The sequence below is a fragment of the Andrena cerasifolii genome, chromosome 1 (genome assembly GCF_050908995.1).
Source record: "Andrena cerasifolii isolate SP2316 chromosome 1, iyAndCera1_principal, whole genome shotgun sequence".
NCBI classification, from domain to species: domain Eukaryota; kingdom Metazoa; phylum Arthropoda; class Insecta; order Hymenoptera; family Andrenidae; genus Andrena; species Andrena cerasifolii.
The window spans coordinates 7020581-7041636 of record NC_135118.1 but is presented as its reverse complement, the minus strand read 5'-3'; the positions used below and the strand labels follow the sequence as shown (position 1 = coordinate 7041636).

The 21056-nt window shown below is 41.7% G+C and overlaps 2 protein-coding genes across 5 annotated transcripts; both read left to right on the top strand.

Annotated features, from left to right (window-relative positions):
* Window positions 1-19: 19 nt before the first annotated feature.
* Nuf (rab11 family-interacting protein nuf) lies at window positions 20-20547 on the top strand. 3 transcript variants are annotated; one of them, XM_076827079.1, is made up of 10 exons: window positions 20-162; window positions 2521-3102; window positions 5316-5390; window positions 7883-7921; window positions 9522-9639; window positions 17950-18114; window positions 18257-18626; window positions 18704-18849; window positions 18943-18993; window positions 19593-20547. In XM_076827079.1, the coding sequence occupies exons 2-10, from the start codon at window positions 2639-2641 to the stop codon at window positions 19713-19715; spliced, it is 1551 nt and encodes a 516-aa protein (XP_076683194.1). In that variant the 5' UTR covers window positions 20-162; window positions 2521-2638; the 3' UTR covers window positions 19716-20547. The 3 variants fall into 3 exon arrangements, with proteins under 3 accessions (XP_076683194.1, XP_076683213.1, XP_076683203.1); XM_076827098.1 differs by having other exon boundaries at window positions 18943-19029; window positions 19554-19756; XM_076827088.1 differs by lacking the exon at window positions 5316-5390.
* LOC143376789 (uncharacterized) lies at window positions 10595-13960 on the top strand. Of its 2 annotated transcripts, none has more exons than XM_076827463.1 (2): window positions 10595-11103; window positions 13264-13960. In XM_076827463.1, exons 1-2 carry the CDS (start codon window positions 10735-10737, stop codon window positions 13498-13500), a joined length of 606 nt encoding a protein of 201 aa, XP_076683578.1. In that variant the 5' UTR covers window positions 10595-10734; the 3' UTR covers window positions 13501-13960. The 2 variants fall into 2 exon arrangements, with proteins under 2 accessions (XP_076683578.1, XP_076683585.1); XM_076827470.1 differs by having other exon boundaries at window positions 13161-13300.
* Window positions 20548-21056: the final 509 nt, after the last annotated feature.

Here is a 21056-nt window from a genome sequence, read left to right as displayed (position 1 = left end):
GTCCTCCCTTCACGCTCTGTACGTACCGCAATTCGAGCGTCCGTGATTAGCCCGTTCACTCGATCGTGACCAATCATCCGAAGTGGAGAGTACTTAGCCCCACGCGTCGGCGGACGGAATTTCGGTGCATTCCTTCAGGATTACCTATCCATTGGGTTCAAGGTGAGTCAACGTTCGGCCAGCAATGCAAGGAACGTCTTGCTCTTCCCTTCCGAATCTCTCGTCCCGTAAATGTCACGAAAAAGTTGCGTCGCTCGATTGCTAAAACGATTATACTGAAATTACTATCACCTTTTCAACTGAAAACTCTAAATTTTGTTTATCGCGTGTATGCATTGCTAGCGTTGATGCCGAAGTATGAAGAATGATTGGCAGGTGGATAATGTGTAATATTTAAGTGTATTTAAAATAACTGCATAGCAAGTAAGGAAATGTGATATTTATATTATGTTCGGTTCCCCTAGTAGTATTCTATGCACGTGCAACGTATCGTAAAGGGCCGATTACCGGAACTGCATGCAATGTATGTTGGGAACAGGTACTTCCGGATTATGGGGATTCGTAAAGTCTCGTTACTCTCGTAATACTGTATAACGACGAACGTTAGCGTACTCTCGTGTCATCATAATTAAGGTTAAAAGCGTCAGACGTCTCCTGAGCGTTTAAATATATATTCTTCGTCTACACTTTCGAGCTTGCTCTAAATAGCGTGCTGGAATCTGCCGGCGATTCGAAACGCATCTACGCATTCCGTTCCGAGTGACATGTACCTGGAAACCGAAACGTTAGCTGTCCTCTACGGGTAACTCTCGTAACTAGTCGTAATCACAATAATAAACGTCTTTGTATTCAAAACTACCATACCCCTGTATTTATTTACACACTGCAAAGTGAAAGAAACAAGGAGCTACTCGGAAGCTCGATTAAAGTAGAGATGATCCTGGCAATCGCATATATCTACCGTTTGCTAACATGCGGCCAAAAGTAAGTTCCAAAATACGTCTATTGTAAAATCTCAGTTATCCTTCAGTTACGGTAATAGCGAAATTAGCGAATGACTGCGTGACAATTTGGTCGGAGCACGTGCGTCCGCCGAATCTTCATTACCAACATGACACCAAGGAAGTAGCGAAACAATAGAAGAATGTATGGAGGTTATGTAGGATCATCAATAATTCTGATATTATCATATAACTTTTATCGTTTAATAAAAATAGTGCACGTTTCGGTACCACGAATCATTCGTTTGTTTCCGCGTGAATTATATACAGTAATCCATTTGGTTTAGCCGCAAGTGAGAGAATAGGTTTGTCGCGAATAAAAGATCCGTTTAATGGTCAGAATCCAATTACGGTGTTCGTTGCCTGCAGCGTTATATGGTTATTGCGGAAAAGCGATATTGCAAGGGGGCCTTTAAAAATTAGCAAGTGCATTAGTGAATGGATACTATTTACAGCGAGAAAGATCTGGCTACCTTTCAAACCATCGCTGTTTGATGATAACGCGATAACTTGTGTACACTTTTACCGATTGATGTTCCGTTTCAAGATTATCCCGTCGACTGTTTTAATTAATACGGCTTCAGCCTGACGAGACCGCGTTCTACAAGTGTACGAAAATCGATCGGATTAATATGTCATGGACTGCGGGGATAAACTTAGATACAAGTGACTCGCGTTCATCGTTCTCAACGTTCTACCATGTCACCCAATTTTTTCTCACAATATAACGACGTCCATTTGTATTTCCAGTTTCGTCGATTCTTTCTAATCTCTCTATATTATTCAAGGACAACAGAGTTTTCAGTTCAACTCACGACTTTCCGTTCTATTTTAAGGCAACAATATAAAGAACTTCGAACGATCGATGAATGTCATGTTCTGCAAATTCTCGATTACTGGTGACTCAATGCATACATCACAACTCCATGGTGTATATCTCGTTTTACTGCCCTCGATCAGTCATTCTTTTACCGTCTGCGTCGCGCACTCTGTCGCACTCGCGTGTGACATACATTTGTTTTACGAGCGCGGCGAATCCAACCCAGGACACGAGCAGAACTCTCCCCGCCCCCCGTCGTCTAAAATCGGCATTAAAAGCAAAGTCCCATTTCCACGGCGAAAAAAGTAGTTTAATATTTCTTGACCTCGCGCGACAAGTATAGAACACGGCGAGCCCGCTCCTCCGAGTTTTCTCATATTGCTAAACGTCTGACTCAGTGTACCATGACTCCCGTGCTTGGTTCTCACGCTTTTCTCCGACTCTAACCGTACGACGTTGCATATTCATTACAATCGCATAGAGAGAGAGAGGACCGCGTAGGAGCGCCGCGTAGACGAGCACGCACGGCGTTCCTACGAGTAAATAAAACATCGATTCGTCGGATCCACCGTGCCGGGCGCTCGCGCCAACAATGCCGAAAGAGAGAAAAAACAGAGACGTTACGGTCCTCCCGTCGCGTTCCCCCGTGCCCTTTTTAACGGTTTTAAGCTGTGACTCATTAGAGCGGACGTTTTTCAGTGACGACCGGTTGGACCGGCGCGGCGCGGCCCGTGCGTGACCGGAGGAGCTCTCTGGGAGCGTCCCTCGGCTCTCCAGGTCTCTCGGCGACGTGCCCCAATCTGGCCGATAACGAAGGATGGTAAGCTCCCGCTCGCCCGGCGTAAATGTCTCCTCACCCGCTAACAGCAGCGTGGCTACATCGCGTGTCGTCGTGTCCGACAGTGACGTAGCCCGTGATGGTGACGCCATCTTACCGAGCGGCCTCCAATCGTATCGCGCGACGGACGAGGGTGGAAATCGCGTGAACGGTCCTCCAGCCGCGATCGAATGGAGCGAAAGCGGTCCCCCCTCGCTTTCTATGTCGGTCGATCTTCATAATCTGGTGAACCCGAACCTTCAAGACTCCGGGCACTATTCCGCTAGCCCCGAGCACGTCGATGCCGCCGCCGCGTCTCTCTGCAACGCCAAGGCGGTCCGCGGTAACGACGAGGAGGAGAGCTACGAGGCGTTCGGCTCCGTCGAGGGGGACCCCGATGACGGAGTGGACTCACCGGGTGGCAGCAGTTCCGCGCCTTCGCCCACCGGCACCAATTCTCTCAGGTGAGTTCGTTGCCTCCTCTCTGTCCCCGTATAGCGCGGTTCGGTTTATCGACCGGCCTTTTCGCGCGTAACTCCACCGATGCCACCGTCCGAGGCGGCCGTGGGCGATTTCGCGCGCGAATTATTTCCAAGCTCGGCCGGGATCGAGTTTCCGGCGTGGAGCTGCAGAGGGGGCAGTGGGTCGTTAGCGCGGGCTCGAGACAGCTGATGTAATTACGTTAATGACAGGCTCGTTCGCGTCTTGTGATGCGCTTTTAGAGCCGGAGCTTGCGCTTCGTCATGGAGACTCCGATCGCGCAGTACGAAATTATCGCGGAATTTGCGTGGTCGATGGAATTTATAACCTATACAGTGCAATTATTCTTTCGCTCGATAAAGCATATTTAACACGGTTAAACCACTGGGAATGAACGCGTCTTGTATCTTCTTTTTGCAAGTTTCAACTTCACTGTATTAACGTGGTAGGGCACTTTTGTAGTATAATCAGGTAATGACTCAATGTTGCGCAATATTCCAATGACTTTAAAGTTACATATATGTACATCTAGTAATATTTCGTGATCGGCGTTGTCAGAATCTGTATGTTTATAGTAGGATCGAAATATTCTTAAGTTTTTATATATTTTTTAAGCGAACATTCAAGTTCAAGGTCACGCCATCGCGGTGCAGCGAAAGTTATCAAATTCTCCTTCGTATTACGTGCAAAATTATATTCAGAACTGGCGTGACGTTGTATTTGTAAAAAGCAAGACGACTCTAAGAGATCGGAAAATGTTGAATCTACGAAAATCGATTGTAATTATATGCTACATTTCTACTTGAATAATTTTGTTTTCGTAAAGTTAAAAAAAAAGTAAAGGAGGTATTTCAGATGTCAGTGAAACAATGACTCGTTGCGTACACACGTACTTTATTTTATTTTGATTAAAAAAAAACTTTTCTCACATTACACCTGAATATCATTGGCGCGGATCTGTTCCCACGATTAAATTGATGCTTCGCTAGCCTGATCCGATGCGTAGAGAAAAACTTTCACGCGAGAGGAGAAAATGAAACCGAGCGTCTTATTATCTTCCGCGCTTTCAGGATTTATTAATATAATCTCTCGCATGCTCTTCCAAACTGTGCCGCTCGTTTTCTGCTTCCTGATGCACACGGTCGCTTGAAAACTTTCGCGCCACCGCGCAAGTTTGGCGATCAGTGTTTAATTAGGCTCATCTTGTAACTGCTTCTCTCCGCTCTGCGGTATCGCGTTTGTATCTCGGAACGATTATTCGATAAGCGATGAGTAGCCGCGAGACGCGCGCGGAGCTGTAGCGGTAGGAAGAAAAGGAACAGGAATTCCTGAGGCTTTGGAGGAGATGCTTGCATCGCGGGATGAGAAATGAGAATGCCAGTTGGTGTATTTGGTTTGAAAGTATTTATAGATATACCGAGGAGTAGTGAGGTCTCCAAATGCGCATGGCCGAACGGAAAATAGTTTTATAGCCCGAGTTCTGGGACAATAGCGATGATTTTTTTTTTTTTTTTTTTTTTTTTATTATAAGCTTACTTAAACCGCTAAGGGGTTTATACAGCTTTACATGATTGGAACGCTTGTTACAAGGTCTGACAGTAGCTGTCGTACTTTTACGGGTCTGTTATAACTTATGTCTAAATGTTAAGTTCGCATTTTTGGAAGAAGTCGGATATTATTAGCAACGCCTGAATGTCCAGAGTAGCGAGAAACATTTTAATATCGAATGGTGGGTACTGTTTATTTTTCTTTAGTTTTTTAATCAAGTGTTCTCTTTGGGAATCATATATTGGGCATTGCCAAATAACGTGATTGAGGTCTTGTATATCGTATTCACAGGCAATAGCGATGACTATATATTGGAATTTTGGGCGGGCTCTTTAGTTCTCAAGGGTGAGAGCTAAATACTTCCCATGGACTCCTTTATTCTCTTCTTTCTTTTCAATTCAAACAAATCTCACCATTGCTTGGTATACCTATACAAGACTGCAAAAGCAATTACTACATGCACTTAACTGGCTAATAAAACTTTCAAAAATAAACAGAATGGTCCTAATGAAATTAACGCCCCCGCAAATTAATCGTTCCCGAGATACACATTCAGTTTTCCATTCTCCAGATTCTAAATTAAGCTTTCTGTACGATTATGCATACCATCAGCTACTCGCTCTACATCTCCTGTTTTTCTTCCAAACAGAAACCCTAGAAGTCCCAACTCAACCATAGGAAGGCATTCTTGGCTGCGGACATCCCTTAGGCGGACACCACCCTGGTAAATTTCAACGCTTCCCATGAACATTGCAAATTTCCCAAGACTTAAGTAGACTCTACCTTACTCTATTATTCTTCCCCTTTCTGCTCATTTTACCATGGATTCGTCACACCGAATGGGTTGATCTAAGCCGGCACCGGATGGCACCGTCGACAAAAAGTATTAAAATCCAGACAGACAATGACTTTGGATGTGTTTAATCGCAGTGTCGACGTCGCGAGCGATAGCTGCGATTCCCTAAATTCTATCTTAACCGATCAGCGAGGACAATGGGAGCCCTGATACCCCGATAACGCCCAGTTCTGCTCGGAAGGAAGCGTCAACGCGGAACGAAAGTCGCCCGAGTATGCAAAGCGAAGTTTATGTAGCGGCGCGTGTGTTTATGCACGTCGACGCTGGATTTAATTCGCCGCGCGAGAGTTTCCGCCGATTCGAAGGACGCGGAACAATGACGGTGTTTGCGTGCGAAAAAATTGCTCCCGCGGCTCGGTAAATACGGCGGCATGTGTCTGGTTGCTTTAATAGACCGGAGCAGATAAGAAACTCGTTTAATTTCCCGAAGAAAGGCATCCCCGGCGGCTGTCTGCCGCGAGGAACTCGTTGCATTTCATGGGGAGCTTGTCCGCATCTATCTGTACCTGCAATGTAAAGGAAGTCGTTACAAACCGAGTGTGAGAAAGAACATATTAGATAGCGCACACAATGCTTTCCGTTCTAGTATCGACGATTGCGTCATAAGGACTTAGCAGATAATATTCAGCTAAGCCAACAATTACGCTAAGCCAACTGTGCCTGCATTAGTTCGCGCTTACCGGACGCAATACCCAGTTTCTATAAATAAAAAAGGCTAGTGGTTTTTTAAAGGTAGTGTTTGATATATTTACGTGTGCTCATAGATGATATTGGATGATTTAACCTGGCGAGACAATAACGTAGGAAGGAAAGACGCGTGACTGTGGATGTAGGATGTAAAGAGCATTTTCGGAATGGGAAAATTATTTCGGTATACGTTTGGTATTAACCTAGACTGTCAGGGGCGGATTTGAAGATTTGGCCACCATAGGCTAACAAGCGACAGCTGCCCCTTCCACGAAATATTATCAAATGTTTTAATTTAAAAGAGTCGAGACAATTTCATAATTATTTCAACATGGCAACTCACATATTCTAAGTCATTGCTAATTCGCTAAATGAAAAAAAGGGAATTGTTTTTAAAGTTGTCTCAAGCCTCCGTGTTTAAACTTTCTCCAATTTCGTTCGCTCAAAATTTGATCCTCTCCGAAATTTTCCTTTCTCCAAAAATTGCCCCTACCGAAAATTTGTCGCTTCCCAAAATTCACCGCTCCTTAAAATTGATCACTCCCCAGAATTTGTCGCTCTCCAAAATGTATCGCTCCTTAAAAGAGTGGCGCAAAAATAGCCTCTTACACGAATTAACAACGAATTTGAACTTAGTTTTTCAAAATTCACAATGGCCGATTCAATATGGTGGACGATATATTTAAAAAAAACACCCACTACACAGACATTTATATTTCTTGATTTTTATTTTTTTCGCGAATTTTGAAAATCTAGTCAGCAAAACCCCTGGAAATAATTGTTTAAATTATCGGACTGACATAGAAGTTCGTACATCGAAGCGCATGGGTGGACGCGTTAACGAATTTTCACTTCTTTGACCTCCCATATCTCAGAAACTAATTCTCACCTCAACTCGAAAACTTGTAATTGATGTCTCCTCATAAGATATCATTTGGCACAAAATTCAGTTCTAAAATCGTGGACCAAAAAGAGGCTAAAAGAGGCCTGGTTTTGGGTCACTCTTTGCCGCCCTAGGCTGCAGCCTACTTATTAGCCTATACCCAAATCCGCCCCTGTCGACTGTTGCACCTAAAAGGTTCTCAATTAAGAAGTTTGGATCTTGATAAGCTATTAAACTCGGTCGACCTTAAATTTGAGAGATATCCCTATCGCCAAAAAATTTGAACGTTCTTTTTCATATCGGTAAATAAATTTTACAAGGAGAATGGAGAGTAGTTAAATTCTCTTTCACGATAATTTTTGAGGAATGCAAAGGGGAGTCACGATACCCTGCGCCAATTCTTACGTAGGTCACACTGTACATTAATTTCCTCCGTATTGTCTGAAGCGCATATCGCGTTCTCGCCAAAAATGGCACCGTCTCGTTACTTGATCCCCTTCGGTGGCCAGCTGTATAGTCTCGCGTTCGATCTGCCCGCGATTTTACAACGAGTATCGGCCTTCGTCTATTTTCTTCGCCCTTTCGGTTCAGTTATAGAAATTGGATTTTGGCTCGATGTCAATTTCAACATTTACGCCTTTGGCAAACCCGGCACATTATCCCAGTCTTCCAAAGTGCCTAACTTAAGGCTCGAAGTGCCCAGAAACTGATCACAAAATTAAAGTCACTTACGCAATCAATTTTCATTATTCATTTCACGGTCATATCAACGTCTTCTTTTTTTTTTCAGTTCCGGAAGAAAACGGCTTAGTTCCAATGCACTAGCAAGGTAAGAGCGAGTCATCAATCCTCTGCTTTTGTAACAATAACAGCGCGAGTAATGCGTAACGCATTATGCAACGCGGTTTTTTTTTTTCGATTCAACTCACCGTGATGCCGTGTAACTGATTTTATTATACTCTCGTCTAACGGCGAAAGCACGCAGAACTGTCGCTCGCGTGCGAACAAGAATTTTCAAAACCACCACCCGTCCACGAAGACAAGTTATCCCATTGAACGGAACGGCCGATGAATTGCGGGAACAAAAATCTTGTTCCCCGAGTCACTGGCTGACGTCACGGGTTAACAATAGCACCGATGTAGCTACTCATCGCTGAAGAATTTGTAGTTCGTAGAAAGGGATGTTAGGGTGTCCTCGTTCGACTGATAATTTTTCAAGCCGATCCTTTTACGAAACGCAAAACGACAGACTTTCTAAAGCGTGGGCATCCGTGTGTCCGCAGCACACGCGCTTCCACAGCCCATTTCCTTTTATGCTTTTACGAATACTTTAAGTACATACATTTAACCCGCGGCCCATATTTATTCACCCACAACAATTCACTGTGGCGTTTTCTTATACATACCTACCTCTTAACTTCGTCGTTCTGGCGTCAACGATGTGTTTTCGATCGATACGAATGGAACGGGTGGAAGAATTGGGAATGTCGTTATTAAGGGGTCAGTCCACTGCGAAGTCGTGAAAAATTGTCATTTTTTAGGATTTATTTTTTAGTAAGCTGAATGTCCAACGTAAATAATTTTTTGTCTACTTGTTAATACAATTATTGACAGTATAAAAAAATCAATTTTAAATTTTTAACAGTTTTTTTTAAATATTTATCGCACTGATGTAAACGCCTTGAGAAAGCGATGTAATGCTGGTGCAGGTGATTCCGGGAGAACGACGCATTTGAAACAAAAAATTCATAGTGTGTTGCGATCATTATGAGTGCGGTTATCGCCGGAACCAGGATTATTTTTACTGATAAAAAATTAACAAAATGGCGAAAGTTTGAAATTTAAGTGTCGAAATATGGTGAATTTTTCAATCATTTTGCCTTGTAAAAAGTATGAAATGGTTAATCGAAAAAGGTTTCCGTGGTCCCGGCCATAGCCACTGATGTGCTGAATAACGTGTAAAAATTGCAGACTGATCGGTGAAATAGTTATTTTGCCATCACCTGCACCAGTCGAAAAAATGTTGCTTCGAGATAATCGCGTTTAAAGTTTTAAAACAAATTAAAAAAAATTCTTTACAATTTTTTTGTATAACATAAGAGTGGCTTAATGAATACCAAAAAGATTTATTGCATTATATGTTGTATCTACGGAGAAAAAAATCTTTAAAAATAGCTTAATTTTTCAAACCGTCACAGTGGACTGACCCCTTAAAGAAACGCCGAGTAGCTATTCCTTTGCAGTTACATAAATTTTCTGTCGCGTAAGTGGAAGCTAGTAGCCAAATGCTTGTGAAAGCATGAACAGAATCCTTGAAGATTTATTTTAAAAATATCCACGTTACTTAGAGTATCAGCGAAAATTATGTTGCTCGGTTCCACATGAAACAGGAGCTCGTTAAATGATTACAATCCCCATTGCCTTTACAGTCAACTGTATCGCAGTGGCAGTTTCAACAGCTCTGGCAGGGGTTCCAACTGTGATCCTGCGGACGATATGTACAGCGATGTTTCCCTCGAGGACGATGTCATCGATCTCAATCACAGAGTGAGTGAATTGTCTACTGAATCATATACCTTTAAGCCGGGAATCCACCGGGAAGCTAAGCTAAGCTATGCTATGCGATGCTACGTTTTAACGTAGCTTTTGGTGGAAACGGTTCCATAAGAATGTATTGAAGCTAATTTTTTTTAAACGTAGCATGGCATGACATAGCATAGCAGTGCATAGCATAGCAGCGCATAGCATAGCTTCCCGGTGGATTCCCGGCTTTAACCCTTAACTGGTATCCTGGGTCGCAGATGACCCCAAGCACTCAAAGTTCGCTGCAAAATTTTTATGGTTGTCTAAGTTTGTCAACTGAATTTCAAATTAATTTTATAGTTAATAGTTTAACTTTCTACGTTCCTATTATTTTATACATTACCTAAGAACAAAATATTCATAGAGGATGATCTAGTGTCGACTTTACAAATTTCTGTGTCCTTTTTTATTTGGGGTCTGCCACGACCCCAGTATACCAGTCACGTTTGCCAAAAACAGTATACCAGTTAAGGGTTAACCCGGCGGGAGGCGCACCCCATATTGTAACACAGGTTGTCGCTACCGAGGTCAAAAATACCCAAAATTGAAACGTAAAAAACCACGGTTTTAGAATATATTCTTTTTAACTTTATAATTTTTATGTTAAAGTACAGTGTTTTAAGAATCAAGCAAAATTTATGAAATATCTTAAAATCTTTATTAAAGTTATTTAAAAAATTGTAACAAAAACTCAGTCTTTACGTTTTCGCAATTAGCGCCCCTGTGGTAAATTTTACCCAGTAGCGCCTTCCGCCGAGCTAATATACCCGTCTTTCAAATCCATCACTAAATTACTAAATACTAAATACCCACAGTATCACTTGAAGCGCATGAAGTTTATCGAATTCGGCGTCGATACCGAAACCGCCTTCAAGCTATTCCTCACATTCGAACTCACGCCTCGAAAGCCGACGTGTAACCTAATGTTCGGGACCTATCTAAAGCAAAATTACTGTTCCCCCGCTACATGGAAGTATCGTTCCGTTCGAGGGGAGTGTACTTTGAAAATCCAATGTCCAGTAAAAGAGAGGAGGACTTCGTAAGCCGTAAGGATCGTAGATGTGTGCGTCGAATTCGCCCTGTCGCTCCCCGCCGCGTTCAAGGCCCACTACCGAGAGTCGGACAGACGGGGCTAGGTTTCACCAGCCGCATCCCCCTCATCCAGCCCATCCCTACGTCTACTATCCACCGCCATACCCACCCTTGAATCCCTACGGTCCTTACGCGCCTTACCCGGGCGCATATTACCCACCGCCCTACTGCAACGACGCGGCGCAGGAGCCGAAGGGTGGCCTGTCTTTGTTCAGCATCATCTTGATAGGCCTGCTGGTACTGTGCGTTGTCAGTATTGTCTTCTATCGGGCATTATCGCGCGACACCCGCCGAAGGCTGCACGCTAGGCTCTCCAACGTGATGCAACCAGCGCAGGTAAACCTGGATTCTGGATGTCGCGTGATTACCTCACGGAACGAAGACGCAAAGAGTAGCTACCGTTTGGAAAATTAGATACGATTAGATACGAGCCGTTGAAAAATAAAGGGGTGCAAGATGGAGGAGTGTATGGCATTCTGTAAGAGGAGATGAAAGGAGGAATGTGAAAGAAGTGTCCCTGGTGGGGTGAATTCTGATTGTTCCAGTATTGCGAGCCACTGACTTACTTACAAGGGAAGATCCCGAACCCGAAAATTCAAAGAATTCTGAAACTTTGTGAATATATAGGGGATTCCCTCGTGATTACAACGAAATTTTGGCTTGCTGCCCAAATTCACTCGAAGAGGGTGAAATTAACTCCTGAAAATTAGGATATTTTCCGATTTTGTCTTATAACTGGCGAACTGTAAGAGATAGAATAAAAGTTTCAAGTCAAAAGTTACTTCTTGCAATTAGATCTATCATTTGGTGGAGAAATTATTTTACAGTTCGCGAGTTATAACACAAAATCGGGAAATAACCGCATTTTCAGGGGTCAATTACACCCCCTTAAAGTGAATTTGGGCAGCGAACAAACATTGCGTTGTAATCAGGAGGAAATTCTCTACATATTCACAAAGTTTCAGAATTTTTTGAATTTCCGTGTTCGGGATGTTCCCTTGTTAGTATTTTTGTTTATTTTGCGAAGCACGTAACTGAACGATAGGGATATGGGGTTTACTGTGTCGAAACCAGTGGCGGATTCAGGAGTCTTTCTTGGAGGGGGCGAAATATGTAAAAGTACATAAGTACATTTTTTAATCTTCCTTTACAAGATTTAAAATTTCCTTGTAATTTATATTTTAATATCTCTATCTGATACTATAGCCTAAATAATTACATTCGCATTAATTATTTATACAGAATAGTACACAGTGTCTTAATATTTTTCTTTTATTACTCTTGGGAGGGGGGGCGATCGCCCCTATCGCCCCCTTCTGGATCCGCCCTTGGTCGAAACGGGAGGGCGGCACGTAGAATGTCTTTTGCGAATAAAAACGTGCAAAGATGATTTCGCGTAGCTGGTGATAATCGGTGATAAAATTGATTTCTGTCAGTGTCAGATTTCTCAGACTTTCGCGATGTGAATTATTCTCTTCTTTTTGCCAGAGTAATTCAGTTTTTGGATTTCTGGGGATTCAAAAGCACTCGGGCACCGCGGTGAGAGGGCTGGAAGTGTTTTAACAGGACTAGGCAGTCGTTTTTCGTGAGAAAGAGATTCTGTCCTTTATCTATTTGTAAAAAAGAAATGAAAGCAAATTCAGATGTATCCTTTTACCCAATGTTTATTACTACCGTGCAGATTGAAAAATAATTGTGGAACCTATAAAAAACATTAAATAAATCAAAATTATGCGATCGGTGGCTGAGAAACGGCGACTTTTCCGAGGAAAATTCGTTCCTGTTTGTGCGCTACTAAAAACCGGTGGCTTTTTAATTTCTTCTATCATAATCTCGAACTTTTATGGACAATATCAGAGGTTCCACGTGGAATGGCACATGTTTTACACATCCTGTAATTTTTGCAAGTCGATCTGAACCTCCGTTCATTCGCAAATCTGGCAAAACCAAGAGAAAAAAAGATTCGAGTAAAAGCGCGTTTAAAGTGTCTGGGCAAAGGCGACCTTACAAGTTACCGTTTGACCTTTTCAGCTGCCAACTAAACAATTTTGCGAATTTTAATATAAACCAAACGGCAATTTATTAAAAATATATACTACTTTCTGAAAATCCAATAAAAATCGATTTTTCGACTGCCTAGTCCCGTTAAAGAGACAAAAAACGTCTGAGGTCACAGTGACGAAGTTATAATCATACCAAAGTGCCATATGCTCCTAAATCCCCAAACCCTCTCTCTCTCAACTTTCTGATTCCTCTAACTCACTTGAAAGTATCTGAATCGAGCCTTACCTAGACTTAAAACTCCGTGTTAAAGTTGGAAATCGAGAGGCAAATATTAGAATACTTCGAAAGCTTAGTAACGAATAAAGAGCACACACGTTTCTCACATCCAGGGTTACAATCGCGGGGACAGGGTCCTTTAAACCGTAAAACGCGCCCCCTCCGAGCGATTCCCCGAGCGGCACGTCCTAAAAGGCCGTCTTTTTGAACCTGTAGACCGCGAAGAGGAAACAGGACGCGAAACAGAATTATCCGGCCGAATTTGTTCTGTTTTCTGACCGAGCTCCGACGCAACGCAAGAATTACGTCGCCTGCGACGGCTGCGAAGATCGTCGTTCCACGCCGACCAAGCAGGACGGCATAATTGAAATTTCGCCGGACAGTAGAGTCGACGTTGCCACTGATATATCAGGCACGACCGTGAACGAGATGACTCGATCGATTGCTACCTAGAGGGGCGAAGCTTAACACTTAAAATTTGAATATTCAATTGGGAATCGAGATGTTAATATTCCACCCATCGGCTCGTGTTTATAAATTCGAACGCTGAAGAGGGCAACGTACTAATTGCGCAGCACGCGAGGGGAATAATTACAGAGCGAATGTTGCGTGAAATTTCGTGAAAGGTAACCCTTTTATTAAGGAACAATATTATATGTAAGATTTGTTGCTTACGAGTGGGACAGAATTTTTCTTTAACCCGAGAAGATTGTATCGAGAATATAGAATTGTTTTGGCTCGTCAGGTGTAAGCACGACAAGCTGGCTTCTCAAGATTTATGGAATATACTTGCTGTTTATTTCCTAGATGTTGTGGATTTTTTTAAAATAGTAGAGTTCGAGTAAATTTTTAGTCTATACACTTTTGTAACGTAAGCTGCAAAATGTGTAGAGTTTCGCTATAAAAATAAATAATTATGGCTTCTCAAGATTTATGGAATATACTTGCTGTGTATTTCCTAGATGTTGTGGATTTTTTTTAAGTAGTAGAGTTCGAGTAAATTTTTAGTCTATACACTTTTGTAACGTAAGGTGCAAAATATGTAGAGTTTCGCTATAAAAGTAAATAATTATCTAAAAATAAACTATCTTTTATATTTCATATTTGTGAAAATTGTATGTTAGCATGCTTTTCAATTGAATGCAGGTTTTGCACCGGAGTCTTTCGAATATCGAGTAGAGAATTACACGTATTACAGTTAAATCGTGATTCGCTACTTTTGCCCCGCTAGTTTTTGCAAGAAAATCGGTGTATCCTGTAATTTCCGCGCGCTCTGTTACGCAACCCTTGCGTTATCGACGAAAGTACATACACAGAAAATTTACTCTGCAGTGTTCTCGGAGAACGAAAAGATTATTAAAATCCAGACACGCTGTACATTGCTTCCGCCAGAGGAAGAAACAAATGCCAGCGAATGCAACATAAAAAATACGATCACTGTGGAAATTATGAGAAATCAGTAAGTTGCGGCGCACATTTCGAAGAGCAAAATTATTGTGTACGTAAACGAGGCTAGCAGAATTATTAACTTTATGAAGTTAACGTTTGATTGATAGTCAATGAAGCATGACATGTGGTAAAATAAAATCCAGAGGTTTCTTTGGACCGAGCGGTTTCTTTGGATGGAGGGGTTGGCCTTTCCTCAGCTTTTTACTTGTTCTCGGTGCGATCGCTTATCTGGGATACAATTTCTGCAAGAACTGGAAACCAGCAACTGCTCCAGTAGCAAGTGCTCCAGTAGAAACAGCGGAATCAGACACGGAATCTTAAAATGAAAATAACGTGAAACACTTTCCATCAGTTTTGATTTACACACGGTACTCCATATAATCTACTAGTAATGAGTTTTTATTAGATTTATAATATCAAACTTACATAGCCTAACCAAATCAAAATTTCAGTTCAATATTTATCCTTGATCTTTCGACAAGCTACTTTTACGCAATACTAAGATGGCCACGAAAAATTCTTAGGACATAAAGGCCTTAAGAGAAATTGTGTATAACAGAGATCTTAATTTAACTGGTCAGAAATGTTTAGCACGGAGTATCTTTGATGACAGAAGCCATGTGCTGGAAGGCGATCAGGGGCGTATACTACTCTTGGGGATTAGTCAAAGCCATCGTGTCAACCGTGTTGTACGTGGCTCGTTAAGGGGGTATACCCGTTTGAACCCTCGGAAAATGTATACATTTTGTGGATTTTTTTACAAGTCAACGGTTTGATGCAGATTTCCCGTTTTTTAACTATGTTTACATAGTATTATGAACTACTTATAAAAAAAGTTTCAGTTAAAAAACTATTGTTTTTCGGAAGTTACGGATACATGTCCGAAAGTCTCTCGATTTTAGACGGCTAAACGGTGGCCCTAAAAACTCGCGCTACGTTCAACCAATTTACTTCAAATTTTGCATGCAGAATCATAATAAGATTCCACATCGTCCAACGAAGGCGATTTTGAAAATTTTGAAAAATAAAGAAATGGTGAGAGATCAAAGGTAAAGTTAAATTTTTCTAAGAGAAAAATCCACCTTTTTCCTTTATAAATAATAAACGGGGAATCGAAATAAAAGAAGCCTTCGTTGGACGATGTGGAATCTTATTATGATTCTGCATGCAAAATTTGAAGTGAATTGGTTGAACGTAGCGCGAGTTTTTAGGGCCACCGTTTAGCCGTCTAAAATCGAGAGACTTTCGGACATGTATCCGTAACTTCCGAAAAACAATAGTTTTTTAACTGAAACTTTTTTTATAAGTAGTTCATAATACTATGTAAACATAGTTAAAAAACGGGAAATCTGCATCAAACCGTTGACTTGTAAAAAAATCCACAAAATGTATACATTTTCCGAGGGTTCAAACGGGGATACCCCCTTAAGAAAGTAAATCTAGTGTATCACTACAAAAATTCTAAAAAGAAATAGTAGCGCATTAACGAGAGCAAAAATAAGACAAGAGAAATATATACAATATATTTTCTCAGTAATGTAATGATTGATTCATGACTCAGTCAGCGCGGATTCATAATATCAACGGTAACATAAATGCGCGCGGACTTACGAATTGGCACGATAACGTCACCGTGAAATTCTTAATATAAACGTTACGTTGCATAACCCCTCTTCTCAAACTAAACGTAGAAGCAGGAAAAAACATGATAGACATTTAAAGAGATACAATTCCTTCCTCTGCCGCAGAAAGGAATACAGAACTGGGAAACTTTCTACGCGCGCTTTAAATGGAATTCCTAAAGCATGCGTAGGGGTACCCGCTGTCCGCGATAGCCTCTGTTCGATATAACCTCCACGCGCGATATATGTGGATTCACCGAAGTTAGTCGATACGCAGTATGGAGCGCACAAATAGCCTCTCGGCTACTCCCAGCTCACAGTGGGCGATCGGGGCGGACGATTATATTCGAGGTGCACGCTCGAAGAAACGGAAGTGTCTCTAGTGTTGTGGCTCTGTCTCTGTCCCTCTTCGCGTATCCCGGATCGTCCGCGCCGTTTATTAGAGTGGTTTCACGGTCACACGAGGGGGGCACGGGCGAAATATTCGAGGTTAGGTTAAGTGACAGAGAGGGTGGGCACACGAGGATGGGCGAGGGACCGGCGTGCCTGCACGTCGCTCTAACGGAATAATCCCTGGTATTGGATTAGTCGAGGAGAATGACGGGGCTACCTGCCACAGGCGTGACGTGAGGGATCACGAATCAGGATGGATTCGAACGCTTACGACGAACAGACAGACACGGCCGCGATCGAACGGTGCCCCGACAGTCGAATAACTTCCGGGGAGGGGCTGTCTCCTGGACCTGGAGCCGGCCTCGAGTACGACCTGTGGGAAGGCCAGTTCCAATTCGTCGGACAGCCGTCGTCTTCTCGGGTTAGTCGACTGCCTCGTCGCCGTGGTCCTCGACTTACCGAGCAAGTAAGATACAGACAGTACACGGCCAGACTATGGGATCGTTATCTATAGCCGCGACGATTCCTTGGCCACGATAACGTCGCAACTCGGAGCGCGGCGAGTCGGCCGGTGGCGATACGGAATGTAGGCAAACAGAGCGAACATATGCATGCGGTTCAAATGGAATAATTTAAAAATTCTTGCTTTTATCAAATTAGGTCTTAGATAGTAAAAAGGTTGGTAGTACACGGTACGTAGGAAATATTCGTTTCTTTGGAATATCTGCATTTATCGTGGAATAGGAATTCGAGGGTCGTCACTGTAATCAGCTACTGAGATACCGATGTGCGGATTTGATAGCGAGAGGGTGTAAATAAGAAGAGTTTTCTTCTCCCAGACCTTTATATTAAGAAAGGTCATGTATGTATACAGGAGCCGCGATTGTAAAGACGATATTACGCGTTGTTTACAGGGAATATTTCCGTGGATTGTGGATTCACTTTTCCTTTGAGTAATGTGACTAGAAAACGGTGAATTAAGTTTTACAGCGGGATCAATTTATGTTACACGCTTATCTGTGTTGGGTATACTACCGTTCGGGGCAGTGGTGCTCATTGAGTTTATGGTGCGGGCTAATTATAGACTTATAAAGGTTGCCTCGAAGACAAAATAAGACTGTTGGGAATTATATTTTTAGAATTGCGAGTAACTGTAATTATAATTCGACTTTCGTACGTGAAAGTAGGAATTGTATTAACGCTGCAGAAGCGTAATTTAATGGAACTTCGTGTTCGTGATTGAGCGTTACTGACGCAGAACCTCGAAGAATGTGCAGGCGCACGTGCGCGGGGTTTTAAACAGAGCTACCGTGACAGCACCTTCGCCATTACTTTCTTTGTACTTTCATGTTAGGTCCTTGCACCGACCATCTTTCTAAAGCATTCAAATGATCGTTTTAATTTATGAATAATAGAAGATGAAATAATATGTTTTCAGGTTCAAATGATTCAGGAGCAAATGCACGCTTTAGTAGACACTCAATCGGTTGGGGAGGAGCGATACGCTAGGGCGAAGCAGGAAAATGCTACGTTGCAGGCGAGAATATTAATGCTAGAGGAAGCTGCCAAAGATGCCGAAGCAAGATCCGAAGAAAGGCTTCAGGTGATCTTCTTTTCAGAATACTTGAATCTTTTTGCGTAAAATTGTTTAAAATAACGTAAATGTCGCGAATGCTTTTTTATGCAAGTTACGATTATTTTGCCAATTTACTGTGTTATTAAATGTACAATGCGAATTATTTCAGACGGAGCAACGAAGGCACAGAGAATGGGCGAGTCGTTTAGAACGCGAACGACAATTGCAACTAGACAATTATGCCATTAAATTGCAAGCAACGGAGGTAGAGGGGACCAGTCTGAGGGATGAAATAGGAAGGCTACGCGAGCAGCTGGAAAAAGTGAAGGCTGAACGGAGTCGATTAGAAAATGACCTCGAGGAGGCCAGAAGGGATGCGGAAACCGCGCGCGAAAGTGAACGTCAAGCGACGAGTCGAGCTAACGAAGCTCTCTATCAGCTAGAAGCTGCTAAAGAAGAACTTTCGATGAGACTCGAGGATCAGCAAAGAATGGAGGAATTGATGCACCAGGTGTCGCAACTTCAAGCTCGAAATAAAAGTATGTTTTTAATCGGTTGCGCTTAATCAAGGGAGTAATGTGTGCTATTGTTAAAACATGAATTTTTCCTCTGAAAGGTCTTGAAGAATCACGGGACGAATTGCAAGCTGCGGCGGCCCTGCAGGCAGGCCGTGAACTTTTAATGTTAAACCCTTGTAACAATACCGCTGAGAAGGGTCCTAGTCTCGCTGTAGAATTATTAGCCGGCATGCATCAAGATCAAGTACGTTCTGTATTAGTTCTGTAATAAGCGTGACTTTTAATTCGCAGGTATCATTTTGCATTACGGTACTTATTTATTTGAGCTTCATTGCAGATGGATGGCCAGATTCCTGGAGATTATGGCGAACCTTATAATATATTGGAAGTACGTGTTAAATTATTAATATGGTATTAAATAGGGGTGCGCGGGTACGCGAAAGTACGAGTACCCGAGCAGACGGGTCAGGTCGAAAAATTTCGGGCGGGCTCCAGCGGGTACCCGCAACATACGAATGTTCGGGTAGCTCGAAATTTTCGAGCTTGGTTGGAAGAAGTCGGGCAGGTTCGGTCCAAGGCGTTATCGTCGTATTTCGTCGTCGATTACTCATACAATCATAGCTAGGCACAAGTCAAGTTAAGTGACGTTCGTAGTGCATATATGCACATGTAGATGTATCTTATCAAGTTCTTAATAATGTAAAACATATACATTAAAAAACTTTTCACACATATTATTAGGTATAATAGTATACTTTATTTTAAATTAGCATGTAAGAAACGATAACGCCTTGGATCGAACCTGCCCGACTTCCAACTAAGCCCGAAAATTTAGAGCTAGCCGAACATTCGTATGTTGCGGGTACCCGCCCGAGCCCGCTCGAAAGTTTCCGAACCCGCCCGAGACTATAATCTCGGGTACCCGCACACCCCTAGTATTAAAACGAGAATGGTGGTCATATTGTTATTTAAAATTACTAATTACAGATGAAACAAGCTTTAAAGGAGCAGCAAGAGGTCAATACACAATTAAGGACATACATCGATGGAATTTTGTTGAACATAGTTGAAAACTATCCTCAATTGTTAGAAGTGAAGCAAACACACTGAACTATTGTATAAATAGTCACTGAATGTAAATGTTAATCGTTCGAGGCAGTTGTACATTACACATCTTTGTTGGAACTTTTATTTATAGGTTTATACGAGGAATTTTGTCGTAAATACTATATGGGAAAGCAATTTCCGTCCATGCTAACTTAAAATTTTAGCAACCCGTTGCAATCGTTTAATTTGATGGTTTTTCACTGCCATTGTTATTAATTTTAACTATACAATTTTGATACGGAAGGGCAGTGAATGAATGGAGGAGTTAAAATAGGAGCTAGATAAATATGCATGAAATTTAATGAGAAACAATTATTATATAAGCTCTGTATTATCCGAGTCATGGAATTTGGAGTCATTGCAATGTTGCCTTTATAGGAACCGTTATAAGAAGATTCTCGATTGTTCAGTAACAATTGATATGTCTAATGATATATGGGTAAAGGTACCAGTAGTTGACCATGTATCAGTAGTTGACAACTTTTCAGAAAAACATATATGCATTAATTCCTCTATTCTCTGCTGATCCTCGAGGCTCATCGAAAGTTCTTCTTTAGCGGCTTCTAGCTGATAGAGAGCTTCGTACATTGTACACTATGCGTAAACTCGTTTTCTTCTTATGAGAAGATAAATCAATGAAAGGTGTTTAAAGGTTCTTAGCAAGAGGAAAGATGTATAGCTGCGTTTGGTGATGTCACGAGAATTGTGATATAACGAGAAGTACCTACAGAATTTAATACTTAATATTTTCACCTACAGTTTACGGTACACTCTAGGAATTTATACCGAGCGATAGAGAAGAATATGTAATTAAATAATAATATTTTACTACTTATACTTTCATCCCACTTACCAGTCCCACGTTGCAGGCTATAAAAAAATGATTTTACCAATTTTTTATATGCTCAAAATTTTCGAATAGACTATATTAATGGTTTATATTTCTTAAATTGGAGAGATGCATATTTAGATGTTTATCTGGAATAAAACAATTTTATAGTTACATGAAAGAGACGTTCTTTTTATATTTCTTTCAAAGGTAAAGAAGCATCATTACAGATGTACAGAATAGATCTAACATCTTATGGAAGTTTTTGTATGTCACATAAATTGAAATACGGATTTCCTACAGGATCCATGATTGTGACACTCATTCTACTCGGGGCGAATTCAACTTACACCCAATTCGCCCGCAACACATGGTTAACATTCCAAAATTTATGAAAATCTCTTGAAATATAGAGGAGAAATCTGTGAAAGTGCCATTATCGGAAAATACAGGTTTTAAGTATAAATTACGACTCGAAAACAGGAACATTTAATTTATGATATTCATTTTAATAC

Excerpts from the sequence above, each read along its gene's own strand:
- Nuf (XM_076827079.1), top strand. The coding sequence starts at position 2,639 with ATGGTAAGCTCCCGCTCGCCCGGCGTAAATGTCTCCTCACCCGCTAAC. Across the intron at positions 7,922-9,521 it reads AGTTCCAATGCACTAGCAAG|TCAACTGTATCGCAGTGGCA; the intron begins GTAAGAGCGAGT and ends TTGCCTTTACAG. Across the intron at positions 18,115-18,256 it reads GATCCGAAGAAAGGCTTCAG|ACGGAGCAACGAAGGCACAG; the intron begins GTGATCTTCTTT and ends GAATTATTTCAG.
- LOC143376789 (XM_076827463.1), top strand. The coding sequence starts at position 10,735 with ATGTGTGCGTCGAATTCGCCCTGTCGCTCCCCGCCGCGTTCAAGGCCC. Across the intron at positions 11,104-13,263 it reads ACGTGATGCAACCAGCGCAG|ACCGCGAAGAGGAAACAGGA; the intron begins GTAAACCTGGAT and ends TTGAACCTGTAG.